Source organism: Rhinoraja longicauda, chromosome 39 (assembly GCF_053455715.1).
Source record: "Rhinoraja longicauda isolate Sanriku21f chromosome 39, sRhiLon1.1, whole genome shotgun sequence".
Classification (NCBI taxonomy): Eukaryota; Metazoa; Chordata; class Chondrichthyes; order Rajiformes; family Arhynchobatidae; genus Rhinoraja; species Rhinoraja longicauda.
The window spans coordinates 6,923,972-6,941,144 of NC_135991.1; the positions used below are offsets into that span (position 1 = coordinate 6,923,972).

At 53.7% G+C, this 17,173-nt stretch overlaps 1 protein-coding gene across 2 annotated transcripts; it reads right to left on the bottom strand.

Annotated features, from left to right (window-relative positions):
* Positions 1-1,775: 1,775 nt before the first annotated feature.
* ubl4a (ubiquitin like 4A) lies at positions 1,776-16,092 on the bottom strand. Of its 2 annotated transcripts, none has more exons than XM_078430188.1 (4): positions 15,949-16,092; positions 11,848-11,953; positions 7,172-7,365; positions 1,776-3,764 (listed from the first exon to the last, which is right to left on the bottom strand). In XM_078430188.1, the coding sequence occupies exons 1-4, from the start codon at positions 15,994-15,996 to the stop codon at positions 3,651-3,653; spliced, it is 462 nt and encodes a 153-aa protein (XP_078286314.1). In that variant the 5' UTR covers positions 15,997-16,092; the 3' UTR covers positions 1,776-3,650. The 2 variants fall into 2 exon arrangements, with proteins under 2 accessions (XP_078286314.1, XP_078286315.1); XM_078430189.1 differs by having other exon boundaries at positions 1,780-3,761.
* Positions 16,093-17,173: the final 1,081 nt, after the last annotated feature.

Below are 17,173 nucleotides of genomic sequence, written 5' to 3' on the forward strand. Positions count from 1 at the left end.
TACACACACATATATATCCACACACACATTGTCACGCAACATATAAACACAGTCCTGTGAGATGTAAATGTGAGTGCTCACAATCACGATGCCAGAGACAAAGTCGTGGAAACAAGACAAGTTTATTCACGAATCTGCAGCGCCGGGTGCCTCTCCAAACCGAGACAAAGACAGTGCCTTATCTTTATACAGTACAACTTCGTTGAATCTCCCTCCCCTTTGCTGAATCCCCCTCCCCTTCGGGCTCCCTCCAATCAGAGCGCTGAGGCGCACAATCTTCTGTACCGCCCCGGGTACCCCCCCCAGATTATACATTGTATGTGCATGGGCAGTTCCCCGATCAGGGGCGTATTTGCAATATTCATTTACCTCATTGAGCAAGCGCAGTAGTTATCCACATGACCCTTAGTTACCTTCATGACCCATTTCAACCCTTCCCTGCTGCTTAGACACTCTCCTAAATTTACGGCCCTTTGTCCAGCCTGTACCACATTATCAGTGCCCCAACGAACTCGGTGGTAGTTCAAACATCCTGTCCCTGACGGTTTAATAGTCCTGCACCCGGTAGAGTGGTTGTTCCAGTCGTCCTGTCTCTGGTGGTTTAATCATCCTGTTTCTCACAGTCTGAAGAAGGGTCTCGACCCGAAACGTCACCCATTCCTTCTCTCCCGAGATGCTGCCTGACCTGCTGAGTTACTCCAGCATTTTGTGAATAAATCGATTTGTACCAGCATCTGCAGTTATTTTCTTATTCCACACACACATATATTTATATACACGTATATACACACACATATATATAAAAACATAGCACAAAAAGTAAGGAAATTTGTGTTTGGTAGATTATTTCTTTGTTGTAACAATGCTTCTTGGCAATAAATCTTATACCGTTGGAAAGCCTGTTTATTTCCCTTTTAAATGGTGCCACATTTGTAAGGAACATGCATTTGTGGGATGAGCAGCAGAGTATGTGGGTTGCGCCCATGAAAAATTTGCCAAATCTTCTCTGCCAATGCCAAACAGCTTATTCTGCCATTGACTCTTGTCCGGTGTTGTTTGGTGGATTGGATGATTGAAGTCTGAAGAAACAAGACATATTGGCAATTTAACAATTATCCATTTAATAAACAGGAGCCACAGTAGCGTGTGGAAGAACCATACACATCCACAACAGCCTGGCACCTCCTCCTCCTCATGCTGGTCACCAGCCTGGTCACACACTGTTGTGGGATGGCATCCCATTCTTGTCAGCACCTGGGGGGTACCAGAAGCTCAAAACAAGAGTCAATAGCAACAGCAGAATAAGCTGTTTGGCATTGGCAGAGAAGATTTGGCAAATTTTTCATGGGCGCATCCCATATACTCAGCTCTGCTGCTCATCCCACAAATGCATGTTCCTTACAAATGTGGCACCATTTAAAAGGGAAATAAACAGGCTTTCCAACGGTATAAGATTTATTGCCAAGAAGCATTGTTACAACAAAGAAATAATCTACCAAACACAAATTTCCATACTTTTTGTGCTATGTTTATATATACACTCATATATCCACACACACATATATTTATATACACGTATATACACACATATATATACATATACACACACATATATATACACGCACACACACATACATATATACAACCAGAGGGTATTTATTCACAAAATGCTGGAGTAACTCAGCAGGTCAGGCAGCATCTCGGGAGAGAAGGAATGGGTGCATATATACATGTATACAACCAGCTGAGTTACCCCCAACACTGTGTCTAGCTAGACCTGTTGTTACTCTCGTGGACAGTGAGACAAGGTCAACAAAAAAACCAGGCAGCAATCAGAGCAAAGTTCCAGTAGCCTTTTATTTTTTTATTTTCGAGGAAAAACAAACGCAAGGAAGAGGGAATCTAATTTTATATACAAACATGGCTTTTAAAAGATTCAGACAGATATTGAGATAGGAAGGGTGTGTGAGGATATGGGCCAAACGCAGGGAAATGGGACGAGCTCAGAATGCCAGAGGCACAAGGAACTGCAGGTGTTCGTTTACGGAGAGGGGGGAAAAAGGCACAAAGTGCCGGAGTAACTCAGCAGGTCAGGCAGCATCTCTGGAGAACGTGGACAGGTAACGTTTCTGGTCGGGCTTCTTCAGATTGATTGTGGTGAGGAGGAGAAAATTGGAAGAGAGGAGGGGTCGGCCATTTAGGACAGAGAGTTGTGAATCTGTGGGATTCTCTGCCGCAGAAGGCAGTGGAGGCCAATTCACTGGATGTTTTCAAGAGTTAGAATTAGCTCTCGGGGCTAAAGGGACTGCTGCATCGAATGGCCTACTCCTGCACCTATTCTTCTATGATAGACTACAACATGAATAGGTGACATTTTGGGGCATGTAGTGCCATGTTCAGCACTGACATTGTGAGCCGAGGGGCTTGTTCTAATGCTGCACGGTTTTATATTCGATGCCTAGGAAAGAACAGCAGATGCTGGTTTAAATCGAAGGTAGACACAAGATGCTGGAGTAACTCAGCGGGTCAGGCAGCATCTCTGGAGAGAAGGAATGGGTGACGTTTCGGGTCGAGACCCTTCTTCAGACTTGACCCGAAATGTCACCCATTCCCACTCTCCAGGATGCTGCCTGTCCCGCTGAGTTCCTCCGGTACTTTGTCGTTAGCTCAGGATTCCCGCGTCTTGCGTCTCCACACCGTTGCGTGGGCATCCCTCTCGGGCGTGACGAGCAGCTGGGCAACAGACGGCCAAACTAAAGGTGGGAGGGGGGCAGATTGAAGAGAGACGTCGGGCAGAGGGGGACACACACACACACACACCTGTTACACTCAGTCGGCAGTGACGCAAAAATAAATTAAAAACACTGAAGGTTCTCGGCAACCGGCCTCCCCCCCCCTGCCCGGTCCTCGCTCAAACCTGCTCTCCCCCCTCAACCCCCCACCCCTAATGTCTCGGCTCGGACCCCCTTAAAACTGAGGGGTGTCCAGGTCAAGGGGGGGAGGGGGAAGTAAAGGAGAATTTGGGGATGAGAGGGATGGAAGGTTACATCCCTCCCTTGTCTCTCCCCCGCCCCCCCCCCCCGCCCCCAAACCCGAGCGAGGGGCAGAGGAGAGGGTGAGGGGGGAAGTGGAGAGGGTGAGAGGGGAGAGGAGAGGGTGAGGAGGAGAGGGTGAGAGGGGAAGAGAGGGTGAGGGGGGAAGAGGAGAGGGTGAGAGGGGAGAGGAGAGGGTGAGGAGGAGAGGGTGAGAGGGGAAGAGAGGGTGAGGGGGGTAGAGGAGAGGGTGAGAGGGGAAGAGGAGAGGGTGAGAGGGGAAGTAGAGAGGGTGAGAGGGGAAGTGGAGAAGGTGAGGGTGAGGAGGAGAGGGTGAGAGGGGAAGAGGGGAGGGTGAGGGGGGAAGAGAGGGTGAGGGGGAGGGTGAAGAGGAGAGGATGAGAGGGGAGGGTGAGAGGGGAGGAGGAGAGGGTGAGAGGGGAGGAGGAGAGGGGAGGGTGAGAGGGTGAGAGGGGAGGGTGAGAGGGGAGGGTGAGAGGGTGAGAGGGGAGGAGGAGAAGGTGAGAGGGGAGGAGGAGAAGGTGAGAGGGGAGGAGGAGAAGGTGAGAGGGGAAGGGGGTGCAGTGGGAAAGAGGGGGTGACTTTCTTGCCCCCCCCTCACTCCATGAAGGAGAGCTCCATGACATCAGCAACATCGGGATGCAGGATCCGGGTGGAAATCCGCTCCACGTCGTCCAGGCTCAGCAGCCGGAGATTCCGCTCGTAATCCTGCTGGGAAAAGAGGGAGGAGAATCAGACGTCAGTGCTGGGCCCATTGCTGTTGGAATCAAACTGCGTTTGCCATCCCTCTGATCGAGATCCCTCCGTAACCCTTGATAGAGTCACAGAGTGATACAGTGTGGAAGCAGGCCCTTCACCCCCAACCTGCCCACACTGCCCAACATGCCCCATCTACACTAGTCCCACACCGACCAACATGCCCCATCTACACTAGTCCCACCCGCCCACACCGCCCAACATGCCCCATCTACACTAGTCCCACACCGACCAACATGCCCCATCTACACTAGTCCCACCCGCCCACACCGCCCAACATGCCCCATCTACACTAGTCCCACACCGACCAACATGCCCCATCTACACTAGTCCCACCCGCCCACACCGCCCAACATGCCCCATCTACACTAGTCCCACCTGCCCACACCGACCAACATGCCCCATCTACACTAGTCCCACACCCGCCCAACATGCCCCATCTACACTAGTCCCACCCGCCCACACCGCCCAACATGCCCCATCTACACTAGTCCCACCTGCCCACACCGACCAACATGCCCCATCTACACTAGTCCCACACCCGCCCAACATGCCCCATCTACACTAGTCCCACCCGCCCACACCGCCCAACATGCCCCATCTACACTAGTCCCACCCGCCCACACCGACCAACATGCCCCATCTACACTAGTCCCACCTGCCCACACCGCCCAACATGCCCCATCTACACTAGTCCCACCTGCCCACACCGCCCCATCTACACTAGTCCCACCCGCCCACACCGCCCAACATGCCCCATCTACACTAGTCCCACCTGCCCACACCGCCCCATCTACACTAGTCCCACCCGCCCACACCGACCAACATGCCCCATCTACACTAGTCCCACCTGCCCACACCGACCAACATGCCCCATCTACACTAGTCCCACCTGCCCACACCGACCAACATGCCCCATCTACACTAGTCCCACCTGCCCACACCGACCAACATGCCCCATCTACACTAGTCCCACCCGCCCACACCGACCAACATGCCCCATCTACACTAGTCCCACCTGCCCACACCGCCCAACATGCCCCATCTACACTAGTCCCACCTGCCCACACCGACCAACATGCCCCATCTACACTAGTCCCACCTGCCCACACCGACCAACATGCCCCATCTACACTAGTCCCACCTGCCCACACCGCCCAACATGCCCCATCTACACTAGTCCCACCCGCCCACACCGCCCAACATGCCCCATCTACACTAGTCCCACCTGCCCACACCGACCAACATGCCCCATCTACACTAGTCCCACCTGCCCACACCGACCAACATGCCCCATCTACACTAGTCCCACCTGCCCACACCGCCCAACATGCCCCATCTACACTAGTCCCACCTGCCCACACCGACCAACATGCCCCATCTACACTAGTCCCACCTGCCCACACCGCCCAACATGCCCCATCTACACTAGTCCCACCTGCCCACACCGACCAACATGCCCCATCTACACTAGTCCCACCTGCCCACACCGCCCAACATGCCCCATCTACACTAGTCCCACCTGCCCACACCGCCCAACATGCCCCATCTACACTAGTCCCACCTGCCCACACCGCCCAACATGCCCCATCTACACTACTCCCACCTGCCCACACCGACCAACATGCCCCATCTACACTAGTCCCACACCGACCAACATGCCCCATCTACACTAGTCCCACCCGCCCACACCGCCCAACATGCCCCATCTACACTAGTCCCACCTGCCCACACCGACCAACATGCCCCATCTACACTAGTCCCACACCGACCAACATGCCCCATCTACACTAGTCCCACCCGCCCACACCGCCCAACATGCCCCATCTACACTAGTCCCACCCGCCCACACCGACCAACATGCCCCATCTACACTAGTCCCACCTGCCCACACCGCCCAACATGCCCCATCTACACTAGTCCCACACCGACCAACATGCCCCATCTACACTAGTCCCACCTGCCCACACCGCCCAACATGCCCCATCTACACTAGTCCCACCTGCCCACACCGCCCAACATGCCCCATCTACACTAGTCCCACCTGCCCACACCGCCCAACATGCCCCATCTACACTAGTGCCACCTGCCCACACCGCCCAACATGCCCCATCTACACTAGTCCCACCTGCCCACACCGGCCAACATGCCCCATCTACACTAGTCCCACACCGCCCAACATGCCCCATCTACACTAGTCCCACCGCCCAAGATGCCCCACCTGCCCACACCGACATGTCCCACCTGCCCACACCGACCAACCTGCCCCATCTACACTAGTCCCACCTGCCTGCGTTTGGCCCATATCGCTCCAAACCTGTTCTATCCATGTACCGGTCTAACTGTTTCTTAAACGTTGGGATGGTCCCAGCCTCAACTACCTCCTCCGGCAGCTCGTTCCATTCACCCACCACCCTCTGTGTGAAAAAGTTGCCCCTCAGATTCCTATTAAACCTTTTCCCCTTCACCTTGAACCTGTGTCCTCTGGTCCTCGATTCCCCTACTCTGTGCATCTACCCGATCTATTCCTCTCATGATTTTGTACACCTCTATAAGATCACCCCTCATCCTCCTGCGCTCCATGGAATAGAGTCCCAGCCTGCTCAACCTCTCCCTGTAGCTCACACCCTCTAGTCCTGGCAACATCCTCGTGAATCTTCTCTAGGACCCGTTCAAGCTTGACAGGTAGTCACACAGCACAGAAACATCTTGCACCCCAAAGACATTAAGCCAGAGGTTGGTGAAACTGTGGAATTCATTGCCCCAGACGGCAAAGGAGGCCACGTTAGTGGATATTTTTAAGGCAGAGGTGTCAGGGGTTATGGGGAGAAGGCAGGAGAATGGGGTTAGGAGGGAGAGATAGATCAGCCGTGATTGAATGGCGGAGTAGAGTGGGGAGAGAGGGAGGGAGAGTTGGTGGGAATGGGAGGGAGGGAGAGTGGGAAGGAGGGAGAGAGAGGGGGAGAGAGAGAGAGGAAGGAGGGTGGGAGAGAGGGAGGGTGGGAGAGAGGGATGGAGGGTGGGGGAGAGAGGGAGGGTGGGGGAGAGGGAGGGAGAGAGGGAGGGAGAGAGGGAGGAAAGGTGGGAGAGAGGGAGGGAAGGAGGGTGGGAGAGAGGGAGGGTTGGTGGGAGAGGGAGGGAGGGTGGGGGAGAGAGGGAGGAAAGGTGGGAGAGAGGGAGGAAAGGTGGGAGAGAGGGAGGAAAGGTGGGAGAGAGGGAGGGTGGGGGGAGAGATTTGGAGGGAGAGTGGGGGAGATTTGGAGGGAGGGTGGGGGAGATTTGGGGGGAGGGTGGGGGAGAGAGGGTGGGAGAGAGAGGGGGTGGGGAGAGATAGGCCCTTCAGCCCATCTGGCAGCACCTACCTTCTGCAGTTGTTCCAGGACCTTGGTGGCATCGGCGGGTGTGAAGTGCCTCTCGATGATCAGTGCCACCTGCAGCCAGGCCTGGCTTCTGCCGCTCTGTGCCGTGCCATCCGGCGATGGTCTGTCCAGCGGCTTCACCACCAGGTTCAGCTTGGCCCCATGACGAATCCCGTAATCAGGCAGTCTGTGTTCATCTAGGTGGCGAGAGGTTTAGTGTCGGCACCAACCACTGCCAACCTGCCCCTTTAAACCTTCCCCCTCTCACCTTCCAGCTGTGCCCTCTAGTCTCTGACACCTCCACCCCGGGGGGGGGAAACTAAAGGTCACACTAAAGCTCTCAGCACTCCTCGAGAGGCAAGAGTTTCATCGTGCAACGTGGGGGAACAGCGCCTCGTATTGCGCTTGGGCAGCTTACAATTTCTTCCTTCTACAGTTGGGTATTAATAGTGAGGTTGCAAGATGGATTCAACAATGGCTGAATGGGAGATACCAGAGGGTAACGGTTGACAATTGTATGTCAGGTTGGAGGCCAGTGTCTAGTGGAGTGCCCCAAGGATCTGTGTTGGGTCCACTGTTGTTTGTCATTGACATGAATGATCTGGATGATGGTGTGGCAAATTGGATTAGTAAATATGCAGATGATACTAAGATAGGTGGAGTAGTTGATAGTGAGGTAGATTTTCAAAGTCTACAGAGAGACTTGGGCCTTTTGGAAGGGTGGGCTGAAAGATGGCAGATGGAGTTTAATGCTGATAAGTGTGAGGTGCTGCATTTTGGTAGGACAAATCAAAATAGGACGTACAGGGTAAATGGTAGGGAATTGAGGAATGCAGTGGAACAGAGGGATCTGGGAATAACTGTGCATTGTTCCCTGAAGGTGGAATCTCATGTGGATAGGGTGGTGAAGAAGGCGTTTGGTATGCTTGCCTTTATAAATCAGAGCATCGAGTATAGAAGTTGGGATGTAATGTTGAAATTGTACAGGGCATTGGTGAGGCCGAATCTGGAGTATGGTGTGCAGTTCTGGTCGCCAAATTATAGGAAGGATGTCGACAAAATGGAGAGGGTACAGAGGAGATTTACTAGAATGTTGCCTGGGTTTCAGCACTTAGGCTACAGAGAGAGGTTGAACAGGTTGGGTCTTTATTCTTTGGAGCGTAGAAGGTTGAGGGGGGACTCGATAGAGGTTTTTAAAATTTTGAGAGGGACGGACAGAGTTGACGTGGGTAGGCTTTTCCCTTTGAGAGTGGGGAAGATTCCAACAAGGGGACATAGCTTCAGAATTGAGGGACAAAGGTTTAGGGGTAACATGAGGGGTAACTTCTTTACTCAGAGGGTTGTGGCTGTGTGGAATGGGCTTCCGGTGGAAGTGGTGGAGGCTGGCTCGATTTTATTATTTAAGAGTAAATTGGATAGGTATATGGATAAGAGGGGATTAGAGGGTTATGGTCTGAGTGCAGGTCGATGAGACTAGGTCGGGGAGAATGGTCGGCGTGGACTGGTAGGGCCGAACAGGCCTGTTTCCATGCCGTAGTTGTTATATGTTATACCGGGCCCTGGTGAGACCGCACCTGGAGTACTGTGTGCAGTTTTGGTCTCCAAATTTGAGGAAGGATATTCTTGCTATGGAGGGCGTGCAGCGTAGGTTCACTAGGTTAATTCCCGGAATGGCGGGACTGTCGTATGTTGAAAGGCTGGAGCGACTGGGCTTGTATACACTGGAATTTCGAAGGATGAGGGGGGATCTTATTGAAACATATAAGATAATTAGGGGATTGGACACATTAGAGGCAGGAAACATGTTCCCAATGTTGGGGGAAGTCCAGAACGAGGGGCCACACAGTTTAAGAATAAGGGGTAGGCCATTTAGAACGGAGATGAGGAAGAACTTTTTCAGTCAGAGAGTGGTGAAGGTGTGGAATTCTCTGCCTCAGAAGGCAGTGGAGGCCAGTTCGTTGGATGCTTTCAAGAGAGAGCTGGATAGAGCTCTTAAGGATAGCGGAGTGAGGGGGTATGGGGAGAAGGCAGGAACGGGGTACTGATTGAGAGTGATCAGCCATAATCGCATTGAATGGCGGTGCTGGCTCGAAGGGCTGAATGGCCTCCTCCTGCACCTATTGTCTATTGTTTATTGTCTTGCGTTTGAGGCAGCAGAAATTATGTAACGCCCTCCAGGTGCTGTAGCCAGTGCAATGTGCTGTTGTCGAGGGCCGTCAGCTTACAACTCAAAGGTAGGAACGGTAAATTCTAGTTTAATACAAATACAGTATGTTGGTCGGTGTGGTTGGGGGCATGTTGGTCGGTGTGGGCAGGTGGGACTAGTGTAGATGGGGCATGTTGGTCGGTGTGGGCAGGTGGGACTAGTGTAGATGGGGCATGTTGGTCGGTGTGGGCAGGTGGGACTAGTGTAGATGGGGCATGTTGGGCGGTGTGGGCAGGTGGGACTAGTGTAGATGGGGCATGTTGGTCGGTGTGGGCAGGTGGGACTAGTGTAGAGATACAGCGCGGAAACAGGCCCTTCGGCCCACCGGGTCCTCACCAACTAGCGATCCCCGCACACTAACACCATCCTACACACACTAGGGACAATCTTTACATTTACCAAGCCAACTAACCTACAAACCCGCACGTCTTTGGAGTGTGGGAGGAAACAATAGACAATAGACAATAGGTGCAGGAGGAGGCCATTCAGCCCTTCGAGCCTGTACGCACCGCCATTCAATGCGATCATGGCTGATCACTCTCAATCAGTACCCCGTTCCTGCCTTCTCCCCATACCCCCTCACTCCGCTATCCTTAAGAGCTCTATCCAGCTCTCTCTTGAAAGCATCCAACGAACTGGCCTCCACTGCCTTCTGAGGCAGAGAATTCCACACCTTCACCACTCTCTGACTGAAACCGAAGATCTCGGAGAAAACCCAGGCAGGTCACGGGGAGAACGTACAAACTCTGTACAGACAGCACCCGTAGTCAGGATGGAACCCGTATGCATTCATAGAAACATAGAAAATAGGTGCAGGAGTAGGCCATTCGGCCCTTCGAGCCTGTACGCACCGCCATTCAATATGATCATGGCTGATCTTCCAACTCAGTATCCCGTACCTGCCTTCTCTCCATACCCCCTGATCCCTTTAGCCACAAGGGCCACATCTAACTCCCTCTTAAATATAGCCAACTAACTGGCCTCAACTACCTTCTGTGGCAGAGAATTCCACAGATTCACCACTCTCTGTGTGAAGAAATGTTTTCTCATCTCGGTCCTAAAAGACTTCCCCCTTATCCTTAAGCTGTGACCCCTGGTTCTGGACTCCCCCAACATCGGGAACAATCTTCCCGCATCTAGCCTGTCCAACCCCTTAAGAATTTTATATGTTTCTATAAGATCCTCCCTCAGTCTTCTAAATTCCAGCGAGTACAAGCCCAGTCTATCCAGTCTTTCTTCATATGAAAGTCCTGCCATCCCAGGGATCAATCTGGTGAACCTTCTCTGTACTCCCTCTATGGCTAGAATGTCTTTCCTCAGATTAGGAGACGCTGAGGCCCTGTACAAGAGGGGGCAGAGCCGGCTGCAGTGTTCCAGGTCCCTGGTCCACTCGTCCCTTCTCACCCAAACCACCCCATCCCCGGGCACTTTCCCCTGCAACCAGGACTTTCATATGAAGAAAGACTGGATAGACTGGGCTTGTACTCGCTGGAATTTAGAAGACTGAGGGGGGATCTTATTGAAACATAGAAAATTCTTAAGGGGTTGGACAGGCTAGATGCGGGAAGATTGTTCCCGATGTTGGGGGAGTCCAGAACCAGGGGTCACAGTTTAAGGATAAGGGGGAAGTCTTTTAGGACCGAGATGAGAAAGTTTTTTTTCACACAGAGAGTGGTGAATCTGTGGAATTCTCTGCCACAGAAGGTAGTTGAGGCCAGTTCATTGGCTATATTTAAGAGGGAGTTAGATGTTAGATTCGCTGTTAGGCAGCAACTCTACCGCTGCTCCACCGTAACTGTCCGTTTAAAGACAGTGAAAAGATATCAGCCTAACTGTGTGAACCAGGAATAAGTCCGATAACATATGATGAGCGTTTGTGGGCACTGGGCCTGTACTCGCTGGAGTTTAGAAGGATGAGGGGGGACCTCATTGAAACGTACAGAACAGCGAGCGGCCTGGATAGAGTGGATGTGCAGAGGATGTTTCCACTAGAGGGAGAGTCTAGGACCAGAGGGCACAGCCTCAGAATTAAAGGACGTTTGTTCCTTTAGGAAGGAGATGGGGAGGAATTTCTTTAGCCAGAGGGTGGTGAATCTGTGGGATTCATTGCCACAGACGGCTGTGGAGGCCACAAGTCAGTGGAGATATTTAAGGCAGAGAGAGATATGATCAGTGCGGGTGTCAGGGGTTGTGGGGAGAAGGGGGGAGAATGGGGTTAGGGGGGAGAGATAGATCAGCCATGATTCAATAGACGATAGACAATAGGTGCAGGAGGAGGCCATTCGGCCCTTCGAGCCTGTACGCACCGCCATTCAATGTGATCATGGCTGATCATTCTCATGGCAGAGTAGACTTGATTTCTGCTCGCATCACTTCTGATCTTATCACAGTGGCAGAGGTGGGGATTGAACCCGGGTCCCCGGACGTGTGAGGCGGCTGTTCTACCCGCACCTGCCCTGGGGAGGGGCCTTACCAGAGAGGGCCTTGCCCTTGTAGAGGAGCCGCTGCTGGACCTGTGGGATCTTCAGCTGCTGCTCGATCAGCACTTTCACGCTGGACACCGGCTCGTCCTCGGAGACCTGCAAGGAAGCAGAGCGCAGATCAGATCCCCGACGCTAACACAGGGGGGGGGGGCCCTCAGCCCCAGAGTCCACAACCCCCCACCCTCACACAGGAGAGACTGAACCCTCTGGCTCGCTAACAGCACAGGGCCTGGCGGCGCTGCAGTTTAGGAGGATGGGTTAGGAAGGACGTGCTGGCTCTGGAGCGGGTTCCCAGAACAATCCCAGGAGTGAGAGGGTTAACGTACGAAGAGCGTTTGTCGGCACTGGGCCTGAACTCGCTGGAGTTTCGAAAAATGAGGGGGGACCTCATTGAAACTCACCAACTGGCGAGCGGCCTGGATAGAGTGGATGTGGAGAGGATGTTTCCACCAGGACCAGAGGGCACAGCCTCAGAATTAAAGGACGTTCCTTTAGGGAGGAGATGAGACAATAGACAATAGACAATAGGTGCAGGAGGAGGCCATTCGGCCCTTCGAGCCTGTACGCACCGCCATTCAATGTGATCATGGCTGATCATTCCCAATCAGTACCCCGTTCCTGCCTTCTCCCCATACCCCCTGACTCCGCTATCCTTAAGAGCTCTATCCAGCTCTCTCTTGAATGTATTCAGAGAATTGGCCTCCACTGCCCTCTGAGGCAGAGAATTCCACAGATTCACAACTCTCTCCGTTCTAAATGGCCGACCCCTTATTCTTAAACTGTGTGGCCCCTGGTTCTGGACTCCTCCAACATTGGGAACATGTTTCCTGCCTCTAACGTGTCCAACCCCTTAATAATCTTATACGTTTCGATAAGATCTCCTCTCATCCTTCTAAATTCCAGTGTATACAAGCCCAGTCGCTCCAGCCTTTCAACATACGACAGTCCCGCCATTCCGGGAATTAACCTAGTAAACCTACGCTGCACGCCCTCAATAGCAAGAATAGCAAGAAATGAGGAGGAATTTCTTTAGTCAGAGGGTGATGAATCTGTGGAATTCATTGCCAAAGACGGCTGTGGAGGCCACAAGTCAGTGGCAGAGATAGACAGATTGTTGATCAGTGCGGGTGTCAGGGGCTGTGGGGAGAAGGCAGGAGAATGGGGTTAGGAGGGAGAGATAGACTAGCCGTGATTGAATGGCTGAGTAGACTCGATGGGCCGAATGGCCTAATTCTGCTCCTATCACTTATGAACTGGTAGCCAACTCAAACACCCAGGATCCGTGGAGACTAAAGAGAGTGCTTCCCTCTCCTTCTCTCAACCACTCCCTGTAGCTCAGACCCTGCGAGAGGGATCGTCAAGCTGGAAAGGGCGCAGAGATGATTTGTGAGGATGTTGCCAGGGACCAGAGACCCGGAGCTGCAGGCTAGGACTTTATTCCCTGGAGCGCAGGAGGATGAGGGGAGATCTTATGGAGGTGTACAAAATCATGAGAGGAATAGATCGGGTAGACGCACAGAGTCAATAGACAATAGGTGTAGGAGGAGGCCATTCAGCCCTTCGAGCCTGTACGCACCGCCATTCAATGCGATCATGGCTGATCACTCTCAATCAGTACCCCGTTCCTGCCTTCTCCCCATACCCCCTCACTCCGCTATCCTTAAGAGCTCTATCCAGCTCCCTCTTGAAAGCATCCAACGAACTGGCCTCCACTGCCTTCTGAGGCAGAGAATTCCACACCTTCACCACTCTCTGACTGAAAAAGTTCTTCCTCATCTCCGTTCTAAATGGCCGACCCCTTATTCTTAATCTGTGGCCCCTTGTTCTGGACTCCCCCAACATTGGGAACATGTTTCCTGCCTCTAACGTGTCCAATCCCCTAATTATCTTATACGTTTCAATAAGATCCCCCCTCATCCTTCTAAATTCCAGTGTATACAAGCCTAATTGCTCCAGCCTTTCAACATACGACAGTCCCGCCATTCCGGGAATCAACCTAGTAAACCTACGCTGCACGCCCTCCATAGCAAGAATATCCTTCCTCAAATTTGGAGACCAAAACTGCACACAGTACTCCAGGTGCGGTCTCACCAGGGCCCGGTACAACTGTAGAAGGACCTCTTTGCTCCTATACTCAACTCCTCTTGTTACGAAGGCCATCATTCCATTGGCTTTCTTCACTGCCTGCTGTACCTGCATGCTTCCTTTCAGGTACAGCACCAGAGGACACAGGTTCAAGGTGAAGGGGGAAAAGATTTAATAGGAATCTGAGGGGTAACTTTTCCACACAGAGGGTGGTGGGTGAATGGGACGAGCTGCCGGAGGAGGTGGTTGAGGCCGGGACTATCCCAACGTTTAAGAGACAATTGTAATGAAGCAATAATAAGTAAAGCAATGTCTCGATGGCTGACATTTAAAGGCCATCAGGCCAGGAAGATGGAGGGGGAAGGGATCTAGGGATTGGGGTGGGATATCAGGGACCAAAGGGGCTGTCGGGCTCCCTGCCTTCTAACCCCCCCTTCCCCATCTCCCCCCCCCCCCCCCCCAATACTCCCCTTTCGGCCCTTCCCCTCCTTCCTATCCCCCCATCCCAATGTATCTCTCCTATCCTATTCCCCCCTTCGGCCCTTCCCCTCCCTCCTAGCCCCCTTCCCCATCTATCTCATATACCCACCCCCTTCAGTCCTTCCGCTCCCTCCTATCCCCCATCTCCCTTCCCTCCTATCCCCCCCCACACCGTCAACCCTTCCCTCCTATCCCTCCCCCCGATCCCCATGTATTTCCCCTTCCTCCGAGACCCCCCTTAGGCCCTTCCCTTTCCCTCCTAACCCCATCTATCCACTCGCCTACCCTCCTGTACCCACCCCTTCGGCCCTTCCCCTTCCCTCCTAGCCCCCATCTACCTCTCCTATACCCACCCCCTTCACCTATATCATCATCTCCTCCTCCTATTCCCCCCCTTCGGCCCTTCCCTTCCTCCTATCCCCATCCCCATCTACTTGGCTTTCCTCCTATACCCACCCCCTTCGGCCCTTCCTCCTACACCCCATCTCCCCCTCCTATCCCCCACCCCTTCGACCCTTCCCCTCCTTCCTATCCTATACACCCCTTCGGCCCTTCCCCCCCTCCTATCCCCCCATTCCCATCTATCTCTCCTATACCCCTTTCGCCCTTCCCCCTCTTATCCCCCATCCCAATGTATCTCTCCTACACCCCTTCGGCCCTTCCCCCCCTCCTATCCCCCCATTCCCATCTATCTCTCCTACACCCCTTCGGCCCTTCCCCCCCTCCTATCCCCCATTCCCATCTATCTCTCCTATACCCCTTCGGCCCTTCCCCCCTCCTATCCCCCCATTCCCATCTATCTCTCCTATACACCCCTTCGGCCCTTCCCCCCTCCTATCCCCATCCCAATGTATCTCTCCTATACCCCTTCGGCCCTTCCCTTCCCTCCTAGCCCCCCTTCCCCATCTATCTCCCCTATACCCCCCTTCGGCCCTTCCCCCCCTCCTATCCCCCCATTCCCATCTATCTCTCCTATACCCCTTCGGCCCTTCCCCCCTCCTATCCCCCCATTCCCATCTATCTCTCCTATACCCCTTCGGCCCTTCCCCCCCTCCTATCCCCCCATTCCCATCTATCTCTCCTATACCCCTTCGGCCCTTCCCCCCTCCTATCCCCCCCATTCCCATCTATCTCTCCTATACCCCTTTCGCCCTTCCCCCTCTTATCCCCCATCCCAATGTATCTCTCCTATACCCCTTCGACCCTTCCCCCCCTCCTATCCCCCCATTCCCATCTATCTCTCCTATACCCCTTTCGCCCTTCCCCCTCTTATCCCCCATCCCAATGTATCTCTCCTACACCCCTTCGGCCCTTACCCCCCTCCTATCCCCCCATTCCCATCTATCTCTCCTATATCCCTTCGGCCCTTCCCCTCCTAGCCCCCCTTCCCCATCTATCTCACCTATACCCCCCCCTTCGGCCCTTCTCCTCCCTCCTAGCCCCTTCCCCATCTATCTCCCCTATAACCCCCCCCTTCGGCCCTTCCCCTCCCTCCTATCCCAGCCTTGCCCCTCCCCCGGCCCCACCTCCAGCCAGCACTCGGTTCCGTGCAGCAGTTTGACGCTGAGCCTCATCGCGGCGGCGGCGGCGGAGACGGAGACGGAGACGGGGAGAGAGGGAGAGGCCTGGGCCGCCGCTTAAAGGGGAGGGTCGGCCGACACTCCAGCCTCTTAAAGGCGCAGGCTTCTTAAAGGGGAGGGTCGGCCGACACTCCAGCCTCTTAAAGGCGCAGGCTTCTTAAAGGGAAGGGTCGGCCGACACACCAGCCTCTTAAAGGCGCAGGCTTCTTAAAGGGGAGGGTCGGCCGACACACCAGCCTCTTAAAGGCGCAGGCATCTTAAAGGGGAGAGTCGGCCGACACACCAGCCTCTTAAAGACGCAGACATTTTGAAGGGGAGGGTCGGCCGACACACCAGCCTTTTAAAGGCGCAGGCATCTTAAAGGGGAGGGTCGGCCGACACACCAGCCTTTTAAAGGCGCAGACATTTTAAAGGGGAGGGTCGGCCGACACCAGCTTCTTAAAGGCGCATGCATCTTAAGGGCGCAGTTCTCTTAAAGGCGCAAATCGGCCTTCTTGAAGGAACAGGACAACGTAAGTGCCTTAAAGGCGCAGGCCTCTTAAAGTGGTAGACCACTTAAAGGGGCCGATCGCCCTTGGTCCGACGTGGGCGCTTTAAAGGCCTCCATGTGTTTATATGTTTCTATAGGATATATGTTCTTATAACGTATATCCTCGTATGTTTCTATAAGATGCCCTCTCATCCTTCTGAATGTCAACGCCAATGGGAGCTGGGAGAGGGGGCGGGATCATCTTGCTGCGATGTGATAGGTCGAATCGCCCGTCACTCGTCACTGAGAGGCGGGAGAAGGGGCGGGTTCATGTGCCCCCCCTTGTAATTGGTTTAGGAGTCTGTCACTCAGCATTGGGGGCGGGTTCAGCCAGCGAGCAGCCAATAGGAGCCAGGGGAGGTCCGACTTATCGTGATGGGTCCACTCATCTATCAATGACAGTCAATAATGGGCGGGAGATGGGACGGGCTCACCATTCTGTATTATGATAGGTCCAGTCGTCAGTCAGTTGGCACAGGGGGACCAATGAGAGACAGAAGAGGGCGGGTTCGTCTTATCCATATGATAGGTGCTCTTGCCTGTCAATGTCAGCAAGGAGCCAATGAGAGCCGGGTGAAAGGGCGGGATCATCGTACGACGTTGTGAAAGGTCGATCCGCCTGTCACAGCAGTGGGGGGTGGG